Here is a 25,691-nt window from a genome sequence, read left to right as displayed (position 1 = left end):
TATTTATTTATTTATATATATATATACCTTAAAGACGGCGACGGTTGCTTACGGTCAGTAATAAAGGTCAATATATATATATATATATATATATATATATATATATATATATATATATATATATATATATATATATATATATATATATATAAATATACATATATATATATTGACCTTTATCACTGACCGTAAGCAACCCTCGCCGTCTTTAAGGTAAACCACCTTCAGTTAAGGTAAAGGAACATGCACGCTCAAAATAAATTGCGTGATTTATCTGCATATATACATTATTAATGTACTGTAATTTTTTGTGATTAATCACGAGTTAACTCAATATTTTTGACAGTCTTCATTTATTTCTATTCATATACACATATATAACACGCATGGGTTTCCTGCCAGTAGCGGGGTAGCCCGAACGACCCAGCAGGCTCAAGGCACATTTTGCTGAACGATGTATTGACCTAGAAATTAATAATGCAAGTATACCCTTTCAAATGCAATGCAATTGCATTCCTCATATATTTTAACATTGTAATTGGACTGTAAACTTTTAAATAGGCAGGTTAAATACAACAAACAAATAATAATTATAAATTATTCTCTGTCAGACTTAAAAAAAATCACAACCAAAAGCAATATGGGTGGAGGCCCCTTAAATATACACAACCAAAACAAAAATGTGGCTAAGTAAAATTATTATGACTCAAATTGATCACGGTTGCCATTATTATCGCAGTATAAAAAGAAGATATGTATCTATACATATATGTATATATTCACACACATGCACATATCCATACATATGCATATATATACATATACACATATAACATTATTGCACATTATAGTCCGAAAAAAATAAAAAGACATGACACATGAGGACATGACGGACACATTGTGCTCACTCAGTGCCTGTTTAATGCTACTATGGCTCTTGGGTAAAAACGGTTTATGCGTAAGAGTGACCACTCTTGTAACCATAACAACGCACCCATATGGTGGTTATAGACGCTGGAAAATATCCCGACTTCATCTTAATTTATCATTTAGTTAATTGACCTATCGATTATCGGTGCAGGCCTAGGCACAAGACATCGAAACAACATTTGAACACACCGTTGGAACAACATTATTTTTGACAATGTTTAATCAATGTTTGGTTCTGACGTCCATTTGACCATTGAATTTTGGTCATTTCCCAACCCATATTCTACAAGACAATTACAACGTTGAAACAACATGCTTTTTGACGACGTTTATCCAATGTCAGGTTGTGATGTTGATTTGACCATAGAAATTTGGTAATTTCCCAACCAACAACGTGAATCCAACTTTAGACATCAACGTTGTCTCAATTCAAAAATACAACTATTTTGCAACGTTGTTTTAAAAGACATGTATCATCGTTTTAATGTCTTGTGCCTGCTGGGAAAGTGCATGCAGAGGTAGATAAAGCTGCTGCATGCTGACCATCCTGCCGTCTTGCGGGTTTAAATCAATACAGCAGGGTGTCCAACGTGCGTCCCGGGGGCCATTTGTGGCCTGCAGTTTGGGTTTTTGTTGGCCCGCAGCTAGTTGAAAAATAAATAAAAGGTAAAAATATAAGAAAAAAACAGCAAAAAGACAAAATGTAATAAGAAAAAAAGCTGAACGCTTGATACGAATTTGTAAAAGTCTAAGTAGGAGTAGTTTGATACATTTTTAAATGCTACAAACAGAAATTACATGTTAAAACCTAGTGCCAGTTTTGTGTTATATTAGTGACAAATTTCTGTATATTACTTTTAGTCTCAAAATTGTATCTTTTTTGACTGAATGATGCTCTCCCTTGATTTGAGTTTACTCTGGGAACCGCTAACAGATTGGTCTCAGAAGATCTTAGTGATCTAGAGAGCTTATAAAGTGGGAGCATATCAGTGATATACTTCGGCCCTAGACCATGTAGTGATTTATATGTGAGCAGGAGGATTTTGAAATCAATTCTCTGATGTACAGGGAGCCAATGTAAGGATTTAAGAATTGGTGTAATGTGCTCACCTTTTTTGGTCTTTGTTAGAACTCTAGCAGCAGCGTTCTGAACAAGCTGTAGCTACCTGATACTTTTTTTGGGAAGACCTGAAAGGAGACCATTACAATAGTCTAGCCTACTGGTAATAAAGGCATGTACAAGTTTTTCTAAGTCTTGAGCTGACATGAGCCCTCTAAGTCTTGTTACATTTTTGAGGTGATAGTAGGCCGATTTTGTTACTGATTTGATGTGACTGTCGAAATGTAAATCAGAATCTAAAATAAACCCAAACTCCTGTCCGTGAATGGCCCCCTGGTCACACTTTTGGCACCCCTCAAATAACTACTGTTCGTGCACGGTCACCTATAACGCAAAGATGTGTATTGAAAAATATCTAATGTCGGTTTTCATCATTTCGTTTTAACAAAATAAGAAAAATATCAAAATGGCCTCGGCATACTTTGACTTATTGTTTGGACACCCCTGCAATACAGGAGGTACAGCCACAGCTGTTAATGGCAATTATTGGACCTGGCTCATACTTAAGCACTGCAAGTTATAATGTCTGAGTCGGATGTTTTTGATAAATCCAATCCTTTTATGTAGCCCGTCATATTACCAAGAAAAAAGGCATTTTTAATGTAAATGGAATGTGCCCCTGAATCGACCCCCATTTCAAACGGCATGCAGTGTGTTTACAGACATAAACATGCTCCAATTCTTGTAGGTCCTAGTCCTAATTAATGCATTCGTAGCAATTCCAAGGATTTTGTGGAGCCGGAGTCAACATATTCATAACATAATTATTTAGCGTAGGAGCTGAGGCTGTTGAACCCAGGAGTGTTTTCTGCTCATTGGTCCACTCTTTCTTTTTGAGACCATCTATTTTGGCAAGGAATCATGACGGTTGTTGCTTTTTGATGACGTCTGATGAACGCAACATGATCGTTGAGAATACAGTTGCATCAGATACATATCGGATGTGTTTCCACTTACGAAAGAGGCCTGAATGAAGGCCTTTACGGTACTTATTTACTTGACTGTCATCCAAATTTACGAGGGGTTAGACCCCAACAAATTTAACTCTGGAATAAAACGTGTCAGTAACCAACATTGGGTCAACTTTTGAGCCATTTTAAGGGTCGAAATTAATAGTAATACTAAAAACATATGTTGAACTTACCTGTACACGTTGTTGTTAAAGGGGTTGTAGCTGCCCAGCGCGATCAGAGAGCCTAGTCCCAGTCCGTAGGAAAAGAAGATCTGAGTCGCAGCATCCAGCCAAACCTTAATCAGCAAGATTTAAAAAATGGTTGTCAGCAAGAATTCAACAAGGGTGTTGTCTTCTGCATCCCGCTCCAAATTGAATTGTGTTTTGTACAAAATATAAACCACAACTAGTGGACTTGTCTACAGTTCTCTCAGGGTCAATCAGGAATTCTGCTCTTCTGTTGTTTTCCATTGGGAAAATCACTGACAAATACAATACAATCCTGCCAAAACAAACGTTTTCCAGTTGAGATTGACCGATTATGGGCCTGGCCGATATTTGGCATTTTGACATATATTTGTATCAGCCTTTTTCTTTATCTGTATTGTCTTTTTTTTTTTTTTTTTACAACTACAAACAGAACGACATTAGCAGGTACAATATATACACATTTGATACCAGTATTTAGTATTCAAAGAATATAATTAGTCTAAGTAGATAGTAATAACCACTGATCAAGCACCCGCCCTTCTGTCCTGCTTAAGAAACTGGGAAATCCAGTTTTTGTCTTTCTTTCCAAGCATCTTCAAGGTTCATTTTTTTCAAATTTTCCCGACTGTAACAATGGCATCCGCTGTATCTATCTATCTATCTATCTATCTATCTATCTATCTATCTATCTATCTATCTATCTATCTATCTATCTATCTATCTATCTATCTATCTATCTATCTATCTATCTATCTATCTATCTATTCAATCCAATAACAACACGACGAAGATGGATTGGCATGAATATATCTCTGCCAAAAATCAAAACTGTTTGTCGATATCTTGACCAATAGCAGACTTATTATGTAAGTAAAGAAGAGCAGGCAGCAGCTCACACATTCTCGTACTTTCTGTAGCATCCAGGAAGAACAATGGAATGGTTTTTCATTAAAATGTTCGCAATATTTCATGGTTCTTGACGAGGAAATCTTCCAATGTATCAAATCCCAAAACTGCTATAAATGTGTATAGTATTCTCTTCGGCTTACTTGTCAAAACGTCAATTTTTTTGCTGGGAAATCCAGTTTTTGTCTTTCTTTCCAAGCATCTTTATGGTTAATTTATTTTTATTTTCACGACTGTAACAATGGCGTCCGCTCAACTAGCTTTATTAAAGGAGTGCTGCGAGTTTCATGTTCCGTAATTGAATTTCCCTTGGAATCAATAAAGTATCCATCTATCTATCTATCTATCTATCTATCTATCTATCTATCTATCTATCTATCTATCTATCTATCTATCTATCTATCTATCTATCTATCTATCTATCTATCTATCTATCTATCTATCTATCTATCTATCTATCTATCTATCTATCTATCTATTCAAGCCTATAACAACACAACAAAGATGGATTGACATGAATATATCTCTGCCAAAAATCAAAACTGTTTGTCGATATCTTGACCAATAGCAGACTTATTATGTAAGTAAAGAAGAGCAGGCAGCAGCTCACACATTCTCGTACTCTCTGTAGCATCCAGGAAGAACAATGCTACGTGAAAGAGCCAGGAATGTTTTTTCATTGAAAAGTTCGCAATATTTCACGGTGCTTGATGAGGAAATCTACCAATGTATCAAATCCCAAAACTGCTATAACTTTTTATAGTAGTCTCTTCGGCTAACTTGTCAAAACTTCAATTTTTTTGCTGGGAAATCCAGTTTTTGTCTTTCTTTCCAAGCATCTTCTTGATTCATTTTTTTTTAATTTTCACGACTGTAACAATGGCGTCCGCTCAACTAGCCTCAGCAACACTCAGAGCATGGACTCTTTAAAGGAGTGCAGCGAGTTTCATGTTCCGTGATTGAATTTCCCTCGGAATCAATAAAGTATCTATTTATCTATCCATCTATTTATCTATTCATCTATTCAATCACATAACAACACGATGGATAATCAAAACTGTTTTTCGATATCTTGACCAATAGCAGACCTATTATGTAAGCAAAGAAGAGCAGGCAGCAGCTCACACATTCTCTTACTTTCAGTAGCATCCAGGAAGAAAAATGCTACGTGAAAGAGCCAGGAATTGTTTTTCATTCAAAATGTTCACAATATTTCACGGTTCTTGACGAGGAAATCTTCCAATGTATCAAATCCCAAAACGGCTATAAATTCGGCATACTTCTCAAAATTTAAATTTTTTGCTGGGGAATCCAGTTTTTGTCTTTCTTTTGGTGCTGAATTAACCAAAGCATAAAAAGTTGTGTCGCTACTGGTCCGACGTTTCCTAAAAAGTAATGTTAAAAAAAAACAAAAAACACCTTAAGACCTTGTCTAGCTATTTATTGACATACAGCAGTCATGTTTACATAACTTTTATCTGTTCCAAATATCGGTTTTCTGCCTCCTGGGCTACTAACAATCGATATTAAAAACATATCGGTCGACCTTTAGTTTTCAGTGGCAGAACTCAACAATCTGCATACCTCAGACTGCTTCAGTTTTTCAAAGTCTGGCGTGATGTAGAAGGCGATTCCATCGATGGCTCCGGGCAAAGTGACGCCGCGACAGAACAGGATGAAGAGCATGAAGTACGGGTATGTGGCAGAAAAGTAGACCACCTAGGACAGCACAGAGGGTCATTGTTAGACAACAAACTGTCACTTCCTAAAAAAATCCAGCATTGTTGCATAAGAGAAGCTTGAAGTTGTTCAGTCGGTCCTTTGTCGTGTTTCTGTGGTCCTCACAGAGGAGCACAAAGACCTGGCTGAGCCAACACCCCTCCCAAGGCCAGATGACCCCGGAAGGGATGGCATCAACACACTGCCCATGAATTCATGTTGGCACATAGCAAGCAACACATCATTGATGATCTAAATATGAAACACAGTAATGCCTTGGTTGTTGTATGCCCCGCTTTTCGCATGATTCAGTTTTCAACTAAAGTTTTTGCGGCAAATTTTGCCCCATTTTTTATATACCGTTTCGGGTATCGTTCTAATAGACATTGCAAGTAACAGATTACTCCAGGGGTGCACAAAGTGGCCAAAATATAATACATTGTACTGTATTTCTCGGACTATAAGGCATACTTAAAATCCTTTAAATGTCTCAAAAATGCGCCTAATGTACGGAATAATTCTGGTTGTGCTTACCGACCTCGAAGCAATTTTTTTTGGGTTGGTACATGGTGAAATTATATGTGTGAACAGTAGATGACAGTCACACATAATATATACATGTAGACTGCAATATGACGCCAGTAAACAACACCAAAACTTTACATTTTCCATTGAAAATAAAAAACATGACACATAGCACTCAAAAAGCTGTCAAAATGTTTTAGTATGACTTTGAAGCCGCACCAATTGATGGATTGTCGGCCCATTATGGCAACCGTAGTCAGAGATGCAAGTATTACTATGGTGTGTGTATAAGGACCGCAAAATGGCACCCATTAGCAGACATATTATCTGGTGTTTTGTTTCGCAATATTATGCAAAACCAAATTTTCTTACCTTCTGGTACCTGCTGATGTGTATTTGGGATTTGCATAAGTCCTGAAAATTCGCGCAAGTCCGCCATTGTAGTCCGTGCCGATGCCGTAGTCAATAAGCTTTCTTTCACCCTCTGCTGTTGCCATTTCTAATATAAAGTAGCGTAAAGTTCGAACTTTTATCCCGCTATGGAAGCGCTAAAAACTACAAGTGTAGTGGGTTTACATAATTCACCCACGGAACTTTAGTTATTAGAGACCCGCTCATCACTGATGTCCGCAATGGCGGTATAGGGTAAGATTCCTCACTTATGATGCTGCTGTACGTTTAAAATTGTTGTGTTTGTCCTGGGCCCCATTGGCACGTTTTCAATTTGCCCCTTGGAGGCAAAAAGTTTGGGCATCCCCGAACTCGTGCAATTGCCCACCTATTATTGTGCATAATTCCATTCCCGTGCAATTATGTTTGTATGTTGGATCGGGGCTACTTCCTGGAAAATTATGTCAGATGTTAGGAATAAGCGGTAGAGGACTCTACCATTTCAAAGATGCGGCAGGCGGGGGAAGTGCTAATTGTGACATACAGTATCATGGTAACTTTTTACAAGTGGGACAGTGAACATAAAAATGAACTACCGGTACTTGTAGTAAGTGTGATCAATAACATCCCCACACGGGCCAACGAGTAACCCTGGATGAACAGTGAGGTACGTGCAATGCTGAAGGCTCGGAACAACACCTTTAAATCTAGTGACATGGTAGCACTTAAAACAGCCAGAGCTAACCTGAACCGTGCCATTAGGGTTGCAAAGCGTTGCTCACAGTCAGAAAATGCAAGACTTCTTCGAGAACCCCACGAACACCGGACAAATGTGGCACGGTATACGGATGTCATCACGGACTATAAAGCCACTCCCCGTCCCTGTGACAACAGCATCAGCTTTCTGAATGACCTCAACAACCACTTTGGGAGGTTTGAGGCACTTAACACCACTCCGGCAAGGAAATCCATCCCTCGCCCCGGAAAACCCTGAGGAGTTTGAACCCTAGGAAAGCAGTGGGACCTGATGACATTCCGGGCAGGGTGCTTAAGGGATGTGCAGACCAGCTGGCTGGGGTTCTCACAGACATCTTCAACACCTCGCTGACCCTGGCTGTGGTACCATCATGCTTTAAGACGGCCACAATCATTCCAGTGCCTAAAAAACCCACAATTTCCTCCCTCAATTATTATCGCCCCATGGCACTCACCCCCATCATAATGAAGTGCTTCGAGAGGCTGGTAAAGGAACACATTCTCTCAGGACTTGCCCCCACATTCGACCCATACCAGTTTGCTTATCGCCCTAACCCAGGGGTCGGCAACCCAAAATGTTGAAAGAGCCATATTGGACCAAAAATACAAAAACAAATTTGTCTGGAGCCGCAAAAAATTAAAAGCCATATTACATGTGTCATGAGATATACATTTAATTAAGAGGACTTAAAGGAAACTAAATGAGCTCAAATATAGCTACAGATGAGGCACAATGATGCAATATGTACATATCGCTAGCCTAAATAGCATGTTAGCATCGATTAGCTTGCAGTCATGCAGTGACCAAATATGTCTGATTAGCACTCCACACAAGTCAATAACATCAACAAAACTCACCTTTGTGCACTCACGCACAACGTTAAAAGTGTGGTGGACGAAATGAGACAGAAAAAGTGGCATAAAACACGTCCTAGAAAGTCGGAGAAAGTTATACATGCAAACAAACTATACGGTGAGTTCAAGGACCGCCAAAATAAGTAGGACAAAACGGCGCTCGCCAAATACTCGAACCAGTGAAGCATGTTTAATATAAACAGTGTGATTTATAACAATTAGGGAGGTTTGTGTCATGTTTGTCCTCATACAGAAACCATACTAAAACAAAAAAATATATATTTTTTTCCCCTCATCTTTTTCCATTCTTCATACATTTTTGAAAAATCTCCAGAGAGCCACTAGGGCGGCGCTAAAGAGCCGCATGCGGCTCTAGAGCCGCGGGTTGCCGACCCCCGCCCTAACCTCTCCACACTGCAATCTACCTGAGCTTAGAACATCTGGAAGGAAAGGACACACGTGCGGATTTTGTTTCTGGACTTTAACTCGGCGTTGAACACCATAATCCCGCAGCACTTGGTGAGCAAACTGGCCCCCCTTGGATTCAGTACCCCACTATGCAACTGGCTGTGTGACTTCCTCACAGACAGACCCCAGTCTGTGAGAGTGGGGAACAACACCTCCAGTGGCATATCCCTGAGCACCGGCTCCCCCCAGGGCTGCGTCCTGAGTCTGCTGCTGTTCACACTGATGACCCATGACTGCTGCGCCAGGTCCACTACTAACCACATTGTGAAGTATGCGGACGACACGACAGTAGTGGGCCTCATCCGTTACAACAAGGACATGGACTACAGGGAGGAGGTGAAACATCTGGTTGACTGGTGCAGAACCAGCAACCTGGTCCTGAACGTCGAAAAGACCAAGGAGATCATTGTCGACTTCAGGAGGCACCAGTCCAGCCACACTCCACTCTTCATCAACGGCACAGCAGTGGAGATCGTAAGCAGCACCAAGTTCCTGGGGGTGCAGATAACTGACAATATGACCTGGTCCCTACACACCGGGAATCTTGTAAAAAGAGCTCAGCAGCGCATGCACTTTTTGCGTCGGATGAAAAGAGCACAACTCCCTCCCCCCATTCTCACCACATTCTACAGAGGCACTATAGAGAGCCTACTGACCAACCGCATCTCTGTCTGGACTGGAGCCTGCAATGCCTCAGACTGGAAGTCTCTGCAGAGAGTGGTGAGGACGGCGGAAAAGATCATCAGGACTCCTTTTCCTCCTATCCAGGAGATCGCAAAAAGCCGCTGCCTGACCAGGGCTCAGAAATCTGTAGAGACTCCTCCTACCCCTACCAAGGACTGCTTTCACTGCTGGACTCTAGAAAGAGGTTCCGCAGCCTCTGTAGCAGAACCTACAGCTTCTTCCCTCAGGCCATAAGACTCTTGAACGCATCATAATAATCCCCTCAATTTCCCCCCAAAACGGATTAACTCGCTGGAATATAAAAACAATATAATATACATCCATAAACGTGCATATGCAAAAGTGCAATATATTTATCTGTACAGTAATCTATTTATTTATATCTGCACCTTATTGCTCTTTTATCCTGCACTACAACGAGCTAATGCAACAAAATGGTGTTCTTATCTGTACTGTAAAGTTCAAATTTGAATGACAATAAAAAGGAAGTCTAAGTCTAAGTCTAAGTCTAAGTCTAATAGATAGACAGCGCGCGAGACATGACTTTGTTCTTCCAAATACGGTCACGAAGGAAGTGAGGATGAAGGACATTGCTGAGAAGAAGAGGATAGTAATAATTGAATTTAAGAAAGAATGAAAAGAACATGACCTATATGTGCGTGTACGAGCGTAACACTTACTGAAGCAGAAGGAGTTGATAATGTACAAAAAACCCAAAACCAGTGAAGTTGGCACATTGTGTAATTCGGAAATAAAAACAGAATACAATGATTTGCAAACCCTTTTCAACTTAACCTTTCAGCATTAATGAGTTCAAGGATCGCTGAAATTAGTAGGACAAAACGGTGCTGGCCAAATACTCTCATCAGTGAAGCATGTATAACATAAACGGTGGGAATGGTAACACTTTAGTATGGGGAACATATTCACCATTAATTAGTTGCTTATTAACATGCAAATTAGTAACATATTGGCTCTAAATTAGTCATTATTAAGTACTTATTAATGCCTTATTCTGCATGGCCTTATTATAACCTAACGTCAACCCTCTAACACTAACCCTAACCCTCTAACCCTAACCCTAACCAAATAACTCTACATTAAGTCTTTGTTACTTAGAGTATGTTCCCCTAGTGTCCAAATAACGCTAAATTAAGTCTTTGTTACTTAGAATATGTTCCCCTAGTATTCAAATAACTCTAAATTAAGTATTTGTTACATATAATATGTTCCCCATACTATAGTGTTACCCAACAAATTGTTGTCGCTCAAGTTTTGAACTGAACTCAGGTAGTAGAAGTAATACAAATCAATGATGTTAATACCATAACCATAACCTTAACCCTAACCCTAACCATAACCCCCACCCCTATCCCCAGCCCTAACCCTAACCCCAACCCCAACCCTAACCCTAACCCTCTCACCCTAACCCTAACCAAATAACCCTACATGAAGTGTTTGTTACTTGGAGTATGTTCCCCTGGTGTCCAAATAACTCTAAATTAAGTCTTTGTTACTTAGAATATGTTCCCCATACCATTTAGTGTTACCTAAAAAATGTTTGTTGCCCAAGTTTTGAACTGAACTCAGGTAGTAGAAGTAATAAAAATCAATTATGTTAATACCATAACCATAACCTTAACCTTAACCCTAACCCTAACCCTAACCCCAACCCCAACCCCCACCCCTAGCCATAACCCTCTAAAACTAACCCTAACCCTAACCCTCTAACCCTAGACCTAACCAAATAACTCTAAATTAAGTCTTTGTTACTTAGAATATGTTCCCCATACTAAAGTGTTACCCAAAAACATTTTGTCGTCCAAGTTTTGAACTGAACTCAGGTAGTAGAAGTAATAAAAATCAATGATGTTAATACCATAACCATAACCTTAACCTTAACCCTAACCCCAACCGCCACCCCTAGCCCCAGCCCTAACCCTAACCCTAACCCTAACCCCAACCCCAACCCTAAACCTAACCCTAACCCTCTAACCCTAACCTTAACCAAATAACCCTACATTAAGTCTTTGTTACTTGGAGTATGTTCCCCTGGTGTCCAAATAACTCTAAATGAAGTCTTTGTTACTTAGAGTATGTTCCCCTAGTGTCCAAATAACGCTAAATTAAGTCTTTGTTACTTAGAATATGTTCCCCTAGTATACAAATAACTCTAAATGAAGTATTTGTTACATATAATATGTTCCCCATACTATAGTGTTACCCAGCAAATTGTTGTCGCCCAAGTTTTGAACTGAACTCAGGTAGTAGAAGTAATACAAATCAATGATGTTAATACCATAACCATAACCTTAACCCTAACCATAACCCCCACCCCTAGCCCCAGCCCTAACCCTAACCCCAACCCCAACCCTAACCCTAACCCTCTAACCCTAACCCTAACCAAATAACCCTACATTAAGTCTTTGTTACTTAGAATATGTTCCCCATACTATTTAGTGTTACCCAAAAAATGTTTGTCGCCCAAGTTTTGAACTGAACTCAGGTAGTAGAAGTAATAAAAATTAATTATGTTAATACCATAACCATAGCCTTAACCTTAACCCTAACCCTAACCCCAACCCCAACCCCCACCCCTAGCCATAACCCTCTAAAACTAACCCTAACCCTAACCCTCTAACCCTAAACCTAACCAAATAACTCTAAATTAAGTCTTTGTTACTTAGAATATGTTCCCCATACTAAAGTGTTACCCAAAAACATTTTGTCGCCCAAGATTTGAACTGAACTCAGGTAGTAGAAGTAATAAAAATCAATGATGTTAATACCATAATCATAACCTTAACCCTAACCCTAACCCCATCCCCCACCCCAAGCCCCAGCCCTAACCCTAACCCTAACCCTAACCCCAATCCCAACCCTGACCCCAACCCTAAACCTAACCCTAACCCTAACCCTCTAACCCTAACCTCAACCAAATAACCCTACATTAAGTCTTTGTTACTTGGAGTATGTTCCCCTGGTGTCCAAATAACTCTAAATTAAGTCTTTGTTACTTAGAATATGTTCCCCATACTATTTAGTGTTACCCAAAAAATGTTTGTTGCCCAAGTTTTTAACTGAACTCAGGTAGTAGAAGTACTAAAAATCAATGATGTTAATACCATAACCTAACCCTAACCCTAACCCCAACCCCAACCCCCACACCCCTAGCCCCAACCCCAACCCTATCCCCAACCCTAACCCTCTAACCCTAACCCTAACCCTCTAACCCTAACCCTCTAACCATAAACCTAACCAAATAACTCTAAATTAAGTCTTTGATACTTAGAGTATGTTCCCCTAGTGTCCAAATAACTATATTTGAAGTCTTTGTTACTTAGAATATGTTCCCCATACTAAAGTGTTACCCAAAAATTGTTGTCGCCCAAGATTTGAACTAAACTCAGGTAGTAGAAGCAATAAAAATCAATGATGTTAATACCATAACAATAACCTTAACCCTAACCCTAACCCCAACACCCACACTTAGCCCTAAACCTCTAACCCTAAACCTAACCAAATAACTCTAAATTAAGTCTTTGTTACTTAGAATATGTTCCCCATACTAAAGTGTTACCCAAAAATTGTTGTCGCCCAAGATTTGAACTAAACTCAGGTAGTAGAAGCAATAAAAATCAATGATGTTAATACCATAACAATAACCTTAACCCTAACCCTAACCCCAACACCCACACTTAGCCCTAAACCTCTAACCCTAAACCTAACCAAATAACTCTAAATTAAGTCTTTGTTACTTAGAATATGTTCCCCATACTAAAGTGTTACCCAAAACATTTTTGGCACCCACGTTTTGAACTGAACTCAGATAGTAGAAGTAATAAAAATCAATGATGTTAATACCATAAACTAAAGCAGTCTCAAGTAGGACACTTTAAGGCTGAATTATGTAAGCATCATCCCCGCCCGCCCTCCATGGTGGCATCCTGGTGACAGCTCGGCGACCTTGAGCGAGTGAATGGCAAGTGTTGTTGCGGTGAAGCGATGCAGGCTAAATGATTGCTTTGTGTTGACTTACTTTGCCGGTCCAGCTGACCCCCTTCCAGATGCAGAAATAGACCAGCACCCAGGCGATGGCAAGGGTGATGGCCAGTGGGATCCTGACCTCGCCGGGTTTCTCCAGGCCGTCGGTCAGCTGGTGCATGTTGCGTCTGCGGGGGCGTGAAGAGGTGGGTTGATGGTTGTCTTTTAGTAAATATCTAATCTAACGTGAAACACATTGGTACAGTGCACGGTTGCTCTAATTGTGTGAATGCTTTGGTTTTCTACACCAAAATGCATCTATTTATTCAATTTATTATTATTATTCTTCTCCAGATTTTGGCGCGATCTACCTTCCACATTTTTCACCTAATTCAAACCGTTCCAACTTCACACGGTTCAGTCTATTCGGGAATCGCGGGCTTTCCCTTGAAAAATTCCCCAAAATTCCCAGATTTCCCAGAATTCCAGGTTTTCCGGGACATTTTTCCCATTCAAAATGAATTGGCCATTTTTCAAGCTTCCACCATTTTCACATTTTTCAACTAATTCAAAACATTCCATCATTCTGAAAATTCAAAGTATCCTTTTTCCAAGTTAAAAAAAATTCCAGGATTTTCCAGAATTCCTGGTTTTCCAAAGCCCTATTTCCACCCTTTTTTCTGGCGACTATTCCTCCCACATTTTTCAACCCACTTCAACCGTCAAAACATTCCTCTCAATCAGGACAAAAAACGAAGTTGTTTTTTGAACTACAAAAATTCCCGGTTTTCCCAAAATTTCAGGAATTCCATAGTACCATTTCTCAATTCAAAATGTTACTACTTCAACATTTCTCAACCGATTTGAAAGATTCCAACACCAACCATTTCAACTCATTCAGACTATTCAAGTTTTTTTTTACCATTTTCAAAAACATTCCCGCTTTTCCGGAAATTCCCAAATGTTTGGGAAATTCCCATTGAAATCAATGGGACATTCTTCAAAGTTCCACAATTCCCACATTTTTCATCTGATTCAAACTGTTCCAACTTCAAAATATTCAGCCTGTTTTGGAATTATCTGCTCTACTTCAACTATTATAAAAAAAATTCCAGGATTTCAGTTCAACTTCAGCATTCGCACATTCACACGCAAATCCTTCATGAATTGCCTTATCTAGTTATTATTCTTCTCCAGATTTTGGCGCTCTCTACCTTCCACATTTTTCACCTAATTCAAACCGTTCCAACTTCAAACTGTTCAGCCTATTCGAGAATCACAGGCTTTCCCTTGACAAATTCCAAAAATTCCCATATTACCCAGATATCCAGGTTTTCCGGGACATTTTTCCCATTCAAAATGAATTGGCCATTTTTCAAACTTCCGCCATTTCCGCATTTTTCAACTAATTCAAACTATTCAACACATTCCACCATTCTGAAAATTCAAACTATTATTTTTCCAAGTTCAAAAAAATTCCAGGATTTTCCAGAATTCCTGCTTTTCCAAAGCCCTATCTCCACCCTTTTTTCTGGCGACTACTCCTCCCACATTTTTCAACCCACTTCAACCATTCCACCGTCAAAACATTCCTCTTGATCAGGACAAAAAAAGGAAGTTGTTTTTTGAACTGGAAAAATTCTCGGTTTTCCCGAAATTTCAGGAATTCCGTAATACCATTTCTCAATTCAACATGTTATTACTTCAACATTTCTCGGCCGATTTGAAAAATGTTAACACCAACCATTCAGACCATTCAAGCTTTTTACAATTTTCCCAAAAAAAATCCTGCTTTTCCCGAAATTCACAATTTTGGGGGGAGATTCCCAATGAAATGAACGGGACATTCTTTAAAGTTCCACAATTCCCACATTTTTCATCTGATTCAAACTGTTCCAACTTCAAAATATTCAGCCTGTTTTGGAATTACATGCTCTACTTCAACTATTATAAAACAATTCCAGGATTTCAGTTCAACTACAGCATTGGCACATTCACACACACTTCCTTCAGGAATTGCCTTATCTAGTTATTATTCTTCTTCTCCAGATTTTGACACGCTCTACCTTCCACATTTTTCACCTCATTCAAACCGTTCCAACTTCAAATTGTTCATCCTATTCGGGAATCACAGGCTTTCCCTTGACAAATTCCCCAAAATTCCCAGATTTCCCAGAATTCCAGGTTTTCCAGGACATTTTTCCCATTCAAAATGAATTGGCCATTTTTCAAACTTACAGCATTTCCACATTTTTCGACTAATTCAACACATTCCACCATTCTGAAAATTCAAACTACCCTTTTTCCAAGTTAAAAAAAAATCCCAGGATTTTCCAGAACTCCTGGTTTTCTAAAGCCCTATTTCCACCCTTTTTTCTGACGACTACTCCTCCCACATTTTTCAACCCACTTCAACCGTTCCACCGTCAAAACATTCCTCTTAATCGGGACAAAAAAGAAGTTGTTTTTTGAACAGGAAAAATTCCCGGTTTTCCCGAAATTTCAGGAATTCCGTAATACCATTTCTCAATTCAACATGTTACTACTTAAACATTTCTCGACCGATTTGAAAAATTTCAACACCAACCATTCAGACCATTCAAGTTTTTTACACTTTTCAAAACAAAATCCTGCTTTTCCCGAAATTTGCAATTTCGGGGGGAAATTCCCATTGAAATGAACAGGACATTCTTCAAAGTTCCACGATTCCCACATTTTTCATCTGATTCAAACTGTTCCAACTTCCAAATATTCAGCCTGTTTGGGAATTATGTGCTCTACTCCACCAATTCTGAAACAATTCCAGGATTTCAGTTCAACTTCAGCATTGGAGAATTCACACGCAATTCCTTCAGGAATTGCCTCATCTAGTTTTAGAATAGTTCTTCCTCATAGTAAACCAGCTCCATTCCACCCAACTAAGATCACAACAAACCACATTTAATTACAGGTGAACTCTAAAAATGTGAATACCGTGCAAAGGTTTGTTTATTCTAGCAGTTAGATTTACACGGAGAAAATAATATATGACATAGGCTCATAACATGCGACTCAAAATAATTTCAAGCCTTCTTTTGATTTTTTTAATTTTTTACTTTTAAAAAAAGTCAGTCAAAGATCATCTATGGGAGAGGACCCTAGTGTTTTTTAAGAATCTGCTGCAAAAATGTGAGTTTTTTTGATTGAATTGAATAGCTCATATGGTGAAAAAGAGAGGACCTTAAATGGAACCTTAAGGAACACCACTAGTGTAGCTAAATAAGGTGAATACATGACTACTGACTGCATCTGAAGTAAACACGCTACAGCAATACCTAACCAAAAAGAAGAATACTTTAAAGGGTGCCTTGAGGAATGCCTTAGTTATGTAAACCAGGGGTTTTAAACATACGGCCCACGGGATGAGTTTGCTAAGTATAAAAATGAGCCGACATTTTTTAATGAAAGAAACCGCTGTTCTAAATGAGTCCACTAGATGTCGCAATAGCAATTCTTTGTATCTTTGTAGATGATGCTACATATGTAAAACATCAAATAAAACCACATGATGTTAGTACATCAGTCGAGGAAAATGAGCAAACTAAATAAATAACATACCGTAATTTGATTTTCATATTATTTTTTTATCTTGATAGATTGAAAATGAACACCAATGAGTTGACCGATGAACATTATCACATCATTTATTCATGATTTATTTCTGCACAATAACTCAGATGGGGTAACACGAGCGAGCAGTAAAGAATAAGAAGTGATTTTTGGTCTAGAACATGTTTTGCTTTATTCATTATTGATGTGTTTTTTGCTACTTTATGTTGTATATTTGAGATTTCCAGTTCATTTTATCATCTATTGTTGCACCCAAACATGTGTTTTCTTTTACCGTTCAATGTTTATTCCGTCTATTTGTATTTATGTTTGACTTTCTCTTCTACTGTTACCAAATAGCAATATTTTAGTTTTACTGAGATTCAATTTTTTTTTTGTCAAACCATCTTTTTAATTTGTTAATTTCTTCTTTTATTATTTGTATTGGGTTTTTTGTGAAAACTGTTTTATCACAATAGCTTTTGTCTTTGTGCGGGTACTTTTTGCTGTACTCCAATATGTTATGTTTTTATTGACATGTAGTGTGCCCTTTAAATAATAAATGAGCAATACTCTTGAGGATATTAATCGTTTTAGAACAGGGGTTCTCAATCTGTGGTACGTGTACCAGTTAGTGGTACGTGGGCTCCATCTAGTGGTACGCCAAATAAGTCTGTAAATATGGACTGTATATGGAGTACCATTGTTGACGATGTTTGTGCAATAGCTGTTATGTTAAGATGGCCAAAAATAATACATATACTTGTTAAATTAAACCTATGACTTGTTTTTTATGAATACTTAGGCCTACTGTGTTTTAATGTTGCTCATTATGGTGGTACTGGAGTGTTTTCTGGGGTGGTACTTGGTGAAAACCACTGTTTTAGAAATATATATTTAAAGTATGATTTTTCTTGAGTAGAATAATACAGAGTTTAACTGTCATAAAAGTGTAAAAATAACGTAAATGTTGTATAACAAAACTAAAGTAAAATAAAAAAATACCCTTTGAAGACAATAGTCATACCAAAGACTATTAAAAAAAAACGGGACCCATTACCTCCCTTTTTGGCACTCAGCATCAAGGGTTGGAATTGGGGGATTAATCACCAAAATGATTCCCGAGCGCGGCCACCGCTGCTGCTCACTGCTCCCCTCACCTCCCAGGAGGTGGAACAAGGGGATGGGTCAAATGCAGAGGTTAATTTCGCCACACCTAGTGTGTGTGTGACTATCAGTGGTACTTTAACTTTAACTTTATAGGTACTGTTGTAATATGTTGTGTACTTATTAGTGTATTTATGTTAACTTTTGCTTGGTAAAAGTCATTTGTGAGTGCATTTGATTTTCAATGAATCCAGTGTCTGGTTCTATGGTTATCATCACATTTGTTCCACGTGACCTCACGTTGACATTGCAACACTCGCGAGATTTGCAGAATTCTCACAGGAACTCCAAATTGGGCCTCCTTTGTATACATTTCATATGGTATTTTGTAAAACGGGTGTATTTTCAGTCCGGAATCACAACTTACTCCCAGAACTCTTGCACAGCACTGGTAAGGTTCCTGGTGTCCGGGATGCTGTAGTTGGTATAGCAGCGCTCCGTGTTCCAGGAATTACCGCAAGTCTGCCACGGTAGATCCTGGATAGAAACAAAACAAATGAAGAAGGGGGGAAAAAAAACATCTTTTGACTTGGAGTGCACTTTCCCACCTTCGGGTCCAATTCTGTGTGCGCTGTCAAGCAGCCAAGACCATGCTAGTCATTGGAACCAAGGACGGGAGGGGGTGCGAGGGGGCGGGGGGGCATTGCGATTTCATGCTTCTCCCCCAAAAGACGGCGTGAATCATGGCCAGAATGCATTATCAATAGCTGGTGTAAAGTGCTAATTATGTGGGAAAGGAAGTAATAAATGTCATAGTGTGTTAAAGCCTTACAAGGAACTGCAGTAAAATGGAATACGCTCCTGTTGTTTATCGATTTGGACTGGCGTGGCGCCATTCTACCTCAGAAATATGGAAGGATTCAGATACTCACAGAGGTGAAGGAATTGTAGAGATAGTATATAGCCCAGGAGATGATGACAATGTAATAAATATTAAGCCAGAAGGAGAGGACAGCAGCAGCCAGACCAACGCCTGAAACAACACGACAGTCACACGAAACCGTGGGGGAATATTTCTGTATTATTTTCATTGCAATTATCATATTTTGACATTCATACTAAATGGAGGATTGCAGTGATATATTTCAAATAGAAAATTACATTTAAAATAGAATTTTTGAATTTCAAATACAATTTAGAATCATATATAGACTAGGACGGTCAAAATTAACGAGTTAACTCATGTGATTAATCACCCAAAAAATGATCCCATTAACCAATGTAGACCCTTGGATTAATCATGCCATTAATTTTGACCGCACAAGCTCTTGCACTTACATGGTTAGTGATCAGAATAATCCATACAAAATGAGTGAGGAGATTTCACTTCAAAATACAGCCTGAAAGAACTTTAGATACAACACGTTTTGTGCAAATAAATTACATGTAAAATGTTTAAAAACGTTCCTGGATGAGATTCTGACAAGAAAATTGCATTTGTGCACACCGTTTTTAATTGTGCAATAATGCATACAAAATGAGTGAGGAGACCCCTGGCAAATTTCACTCTGAAATACAGCCTGAAAGAACTTTAGATTAAAAAAAAAAACATTTTGTGCAAATTAATGACATGCATTCGAGTAAAAATGTTTAAAAACTTCCTGGATGAGATTCTGACAAGAAAATTGCATTTGTGCACAACAATTAATTGCGATTAATCGCGATTAATCCAAATTCCAAAATGTGATTAATCTGATTTTTAAAAGTAATAATTTGACAGCTCTAATGTAAACAAATAATGCTATGCACTGTATTGATTAGATGTGGGTTTTTTTATTATCACAATGTTTCTAAAATAACAACAAAAAAATTCACAGTCATATGAACTGTATTTGAGTGCTACTATTTTTTTCGTCATTTATTGGAATATTTTATTTCATTATATGAAATAAAATATAATATTTGTTAACAATTTCCGTGGATCCATTTATGGATGGATGGATGGATGGATGAATGGATGGATTGATTGGATATGTTGTTGGGTTTTTTTTTTTTTTATCACAATGACGTTTCTAAATGAACAAACAATATTTCACAGTCATATTTGAGTGTTATTATTGTTTTTATCATTTATTGGAATATTTTATTGTATTATATTTAATAAAATATAATATTTCTTATCAATTTCCATGGATGGATGGATGGATGGATGGATGGATTGATGGATTGATTGGATATGTTTGTTATTTTAATGATGTTTCTAAATTAACAAAAAATACTTAACAGTCATATTTGAGTGTTATTATTGTTTTCATAATTTATTGGAATATTTTATTTTATTATATTTAATAAAATGTAATATTTGTTAGCAATTTTCATGGATCCATGGATGGATGGATGGATGGATTGATTGATTGATTGGATACGTTTGTTATCACAATGACATTTCTAAATTAACACAAAATTATTCATAGTCATATTTTAGTGTTATTATTGTTTTCATCATGTATTGGAATATTTTATTTTATTACATTTAATAAAATATAATATTAGCAATTTCCATGGATCCATGGATCCATGGATGGATGGATGGATTGATTGGATATGGTTTTTTTTTTGTTTTTTTTAATCACAATGAAGTCTCTAAATCAACCAATAATAATTTACAGTCATATTTGAGTGTTATTATTGTTTTCATCATTTATTGGAATATTTTATGTTCTTATATTTAATCAAATATAATATTTGTTATCAATTTCCATGGCTCCATGGATGGATGGATGGATTGATTGGATACTTTTTTTCTTCTTTTTTTTTTTTTATCACATTGCAGTTTCTAAATTAACAAAAAAATAATTCACAGTCATATTTGAGTGTTATTATTGTTTTCATCATTTATTGGAATATTTTATTTGATTATATTTAATAAAATATAATATTTTTTATCAATTTCCATGGATGGATGGATGGATTGATTGGATACGTTTTTTTTGTTTTTTTTCACAATGCATTTTCTAAATTAACAAAACATAATTCACAGTCATATTTGAGTGTTATTATTGTTTTCATCATTTATTGGAATATTTTATTTTATTATATTTAATAAAATATTACTTTTTTTTTTTTTATCAATTTGTGATTAGAAATAGCATCCAAAATGTATAATATGTTAAAAAAAAGATAGTTCTTTAAATACCGATTGGACACATTTTTCATAGCAATTAAATAAATAAAATAGCAAGAAAATACAAAATAAAGGATACATTTTAGATATGGATGCAATGAAATAAATAAAATGGCAAAAACCAAAAAACAAATAATGGAATACCTTTGAACATGGGTGCCAGCTTCCACACTCCGAGCCCCCCAATGGAGGTGTACTGACCCAGGGCCGTCTCCAGAAAGAAGAGGGGCATGCCAGCAAATATCAAGGTCAAAAAGTAGGGGATCAAGAAGGCTCCTGGATGAGAGGTGACAATAAAAAAAAAAGTTCAGTGATAAATTATGAACATTGAACATAATCCAGGATGCCCGTGTGCGTAATTACGCACGGCTACAACGCAGCCTAATGGAATCCAGTGCGCTCCTTTCGGGTGGGGGGTGGGGGGGGGGGGGAACAAAAAACAATCCTGATTACCTCCTCCGTTCTTCCCGCACAAATAAGGAAATCTCCACACATTCCCGAGTCCGATGGCGTATCCCACACACGAGAGCAGAAAGTCAAATTTGCCGCCCCACGTCTCCCGCTCGGGTATGTCCTTCTTGCTCTTCTGCACCTTCACTACCAGCGTCTTGGGCTTGTCGTTGGGGGTGCTGGTCGGCGCCTCGCTCACCGTCTCCGTCAGGACGTGGCCGTCCGAGGCTTTGGTCCCGTTCGTGGCCATGCTGGTCTCGCTCGAAAAAATGTGCAGTCAATGCAAGCGCGTCCGAACCCCGCGGATTAAGGGACGGCGACGAAGGAGGAGGAAGAGGAGGAGGAGGAGGAGGAGGAGAAGGGTGGAAGGAGGAGGGAACCACTTCAGCGCTGCGGGTTCACTGCTGCTGCAAAAGAGACACAAATGCGTAAAAAGAAATGTGACAAATGATCCACGCGTGCTCCTTAATTGCATCAACAATACAAGTGGACGTGCGTAAAAATGCAAATTAACTTGCGTAAAATGTGCAAACAAATAAATAAATAAAAAAATCCTGCAGACGAGACTGTGTCTAATGAATAACAGAAGTAAATGTGTGCCAACATTGAGGCATGCACTCTTATTCATATGCGTGGATCCTCATTTGCTGCGCAGACGCGCGCAAATTACGCACGGGTTTGGAAGACTCATTGAACGTGTATTTTTTTTTTTTTTTACAACAAACCAGTTCTTTTACAACAAACCAGTTCATCTAAAACAAGGGTGTCAAAATAATTTTAGATGGGGGCCACATAAAATCCACTCCCAAATAACGGCAAGATAACTTAAAAATAAAGACAACTCCCGATTGTTTTCTTTGTTTGAAAATAGAACAAGCGCATTCTGAAAATGTACAAATCATAATGGGTTGTTGTTTTTTACACTTACATGTGGCGGTTAATAGTATTCCATCTTTATTTTCTGAATAAATTATGTGATAATGTTCATCGGTCAACTCATTGGTGTTAATTTTCAATCTATCAAGATAAAAAAATAATATCAACATCAAATTACAGGATGTTATTTATGTATTTTGCTCATTTTCCTCGACTAGGGCACTAACATCATGTGGTTTTATTTATTTATTTATTTACATATGTAGCATCATCGACAAAGATACAAAGGATTGCTATTGCGACATCTAGCGGACGCAGTTAAAACAGCGATTTATTTCACTCAAAAATGTCGGCTTATTTTTACACCTAGCAAACTCATACACGGATAAAACCTGCGGGCCTGATTGGCAGATCCTTGCAAAAAAAAAAAAAAAAAAAGATCATAATTATTACATTGTAGATTCTACAATGTAAAAAATTATGATCTTTTTTTGTTTGTTTTTTGTTTGAAATTTTTTTTTTTTTTAAATCATAATTTTTACATTGTAGATTCTAAAATATAAGAATTATGAGAATCTTTTTAAAATATTTTTTTTTTAAAGAAAGGAAAGCAAAATACTTACAATGGATGGTTTGTCGAAGACCAAACGTATACATTGAAAAAGTTTTCAGTCCCTTGTACTTTTCTTTGAAAAAAAACAAAACAAAAACGGCGTTAATGAATGACCCTGAGGGCGGAGGTTGGGTGGATGATTGAGGGATGGATGGATGGAAGAGAGGTGTTGAGGGGGTGGCGTCCTTAAAGGAGTGCAGCGGAAAGAGAGGCAGGAAGAAGAAGAAGAAGAAGAAGAAGAAGAAGAAGAGAAGTAGCTGTAGCTATCTGACTTGGAGCGAGCAGCAGGGGCGTACAAACGTGCAACGCGGCCTCATATCCACAATGTAGCCTCAGAGTGGAGCCCCCCCTGCACACCACACGCCGCACACACACTCCAAACACACATTTATACGGCAACTAGTCCGACATGGCAGCAGCTTTGGTAAAGGAGCATCTTCTTGTCCCAACGTTTTATATCCGTCCTCATCTCCTTTCTCTACCTCTCTCTCTCCCTCCCTCTCTCTCTCTCTGACTCACCCAAAAGGACAATGGATGCTTTTTTTTTTTTTTTTTACATCCAACTCCATGATTTATCCATCGCTAACTTTAGCATCCCTCAAAATTCAATCTCGTCATGGGAAGCGTCGGTGAAGTCCAAAATGCACTTTCAAAAATGTAGAAAAACTTAACCATAACTATGTGTAAGGATATTTTAGAGATAAAGCAAAGGCAAAAAAAAAACAAAAAACATTGTCATAAAAAAACGCTAAGGGAACAGAAATATGGAAGTACTATTGTAGCAAAAGTACTTGCAAACGTGTATCTCTATCTGTGTGCGCGTGTACGAATGTGTGTCTTCAATCCCAGTGTGTGTATTAAGATCTGCGTACGTGTGTTTTAGATCCGTGTACGTGTGTTTTAGATCTGCGTACGTGTGTTTTAGATCCGTGTACGTGTGTTTTAGATCTGCGTACGTGAGTTTTAGATCCGTGTACGTGTGTTTTAGATCTGCGTACGTGAGTTTTAGATCCGTGTACATGTGTTTTAGATCTGCGTACGTGAGTTTTAGATCCGTGTACGTGTGTTTTAGATCTGCGTACGTGTGTTTTAGATCTACGTACTGTATATGTGTTTTAGATCTGCGTACGTGTTTTAGATCTGCTTTTGTGAGTTTTAGATCCGTGTATGTGTGTTTTAGATCTGCGTACGTGTGTTTTAGATCCGTGTACGTGTGTTTTAGATCTACGTACGTGAGTTTTAGATCCGTGTACATGTGTTTTAGATCTGCGTACGTGAGTTTTAGATCCGTGTACATGTGTTTTAGATCTGCGTACGTGAGTTTTAGATCCGTGTACATGTGTTTTAGATCTGCGTACGTGAGTTTTAGATCCGTGTACGTGTGTTTTAGATCTGCGTACGTGTGTTTTAGATCTACGTACTGTATGTGTGTTTTAGATCTGCGTATGTGTTTTAGATCTGCGTTTGTGAGTTTTAGATCCGTGTACGTGTGTTTCAGATCTGCGTACGTGTGTTTTAGATCTATGTACGTGTTTTAGATCTACGTACATGTGTTTTAGATCTGCGTACGTGAGTTTTAGATCTGCGTACGTGTGTTTTAGATCTGCGTACATGTGTTTTAGATCTGCATACGTGAGTTTTAGATCTACGTACGTGTGTTTTAGATCTCTGTACATGTGTTTTAGATCCGCGTACGTGTGTTTTACATCTACGTACGTGTGTTTTAGATCCGCGTACGTGTGTTTTAGATCCGCGTACGTGTATTTTAGTGTTACGTGTACAGAGGGAGTAGACGGCACAGACCACAAGGGGGCGTAGTAGCTCTATGTTTTTATTATATATATATATATATATATATATATATATATATATATATATATATATATATATATATATATATATATATAATATATATATATATATATATATATATACAATTGGATATAGGGTTGAAAAGGATTTGCAAATCATTGTATTCAGTTTATATTTACATCTAACACAATTTCCCAACTCATATGGAAACGGGGTTTGTATATACAGTATATATACACTACCGTTCAAAAGTTTGGGGTCACCCAAACAATTTTGTGGAATAGCCTTCATTTCTAAGAACAAGAATAGACTGTCGAGTTTCAGATGAAAGTTCTCTTTTTCTGGCCATTTTGAGCGTTTAATTGACCCCACAAATGTGATGCTCCAGAAACTCAATCTGCTCAAAGGAAGGTCAGTTTTGTAGCTTCTGTAACGAGCTAAACTGTTTTCAGATGTGTGAACATGATTGCACAAGGGTTTTCTAATCATCAATTAGCCTTCTGAGCCACTGAGCATACACATTGTACCATTAGAACACTGGAGTGATAGTTGCTGGAAATGG

At 37.9% G+C, this 25,691-nt stretch overlaps 1 protein-coding gene across 2 annotated transcripts in view; it reads right to left on the bottom strand.

The window, feature by feature from the left end:
* Positions 1–23,749, bottom strand: part of slc6a1b (solute carrier family 6 member 1b) — a 61,795-nt gene extending 38,046 nt beyond the window's left edge. Inside the window, exons 1-8 of one of the 2 annotated variants that reach the window (XM_062037975.1) lie at positions 23,328–23,749; positions 21,832–22,235; positions 21,523–21,654; positions 19,127–19,227; positions 18,622–18,731; positions 13,555–13,687; positions 5,703–5,837; positions 3,195–3,298 (exon numbers count right to left, since the gene is read on the bottom strand). In XM_062037975.1, coding sequence (XP_061893959.1) covers positions 3,195–3,298; positions 5,703–5,837; positions 13,555–13,687; positions 18,622–18,731; positions 19,127–19,227; positions 21,523–21,654; positions 21,832–22,078 — 962 coding nt within the window. In that variant the 5' untranslated portion in view covers positions 22,079–22,235; positions 23,328–23,749. The remainder of the gene's footprint in view (positions 1–3,194; positions 3,299–5,702; positions 5,838–13,554; positions 13,688–18,621; positions 18,732–19,126; positions 19,228–21,522; positions 21,655–21,831; positions 22,236–23,327) is intronic. The other variant, XM_062037976.1, reaches the window with a different exon arrangement.
* Positions 23,750–25,691: the final 1,942 nt, after the last annotated feature.

This window comes from Entelurus aequoreus, linkage group LG26 (assembly GCF_033978785.1).
Source record: "Entelurus aequoreus isolate RoL-2023_Sb linkage group LG26, RoL_Eaeq_v1.1, whole genome shotgun sequence".
Taxonomy (NCBI): Eukaryota; Metazoa; Chordata; class Actinopteri; order Syngnathiformes; family Syngnathidae; genus Entelurus; species Entelurus aequoreus.
Note: the sequence above shows the minus strand (reverse complement) of the source record. Positions and strands in the feature narration are given on the sequence as shown.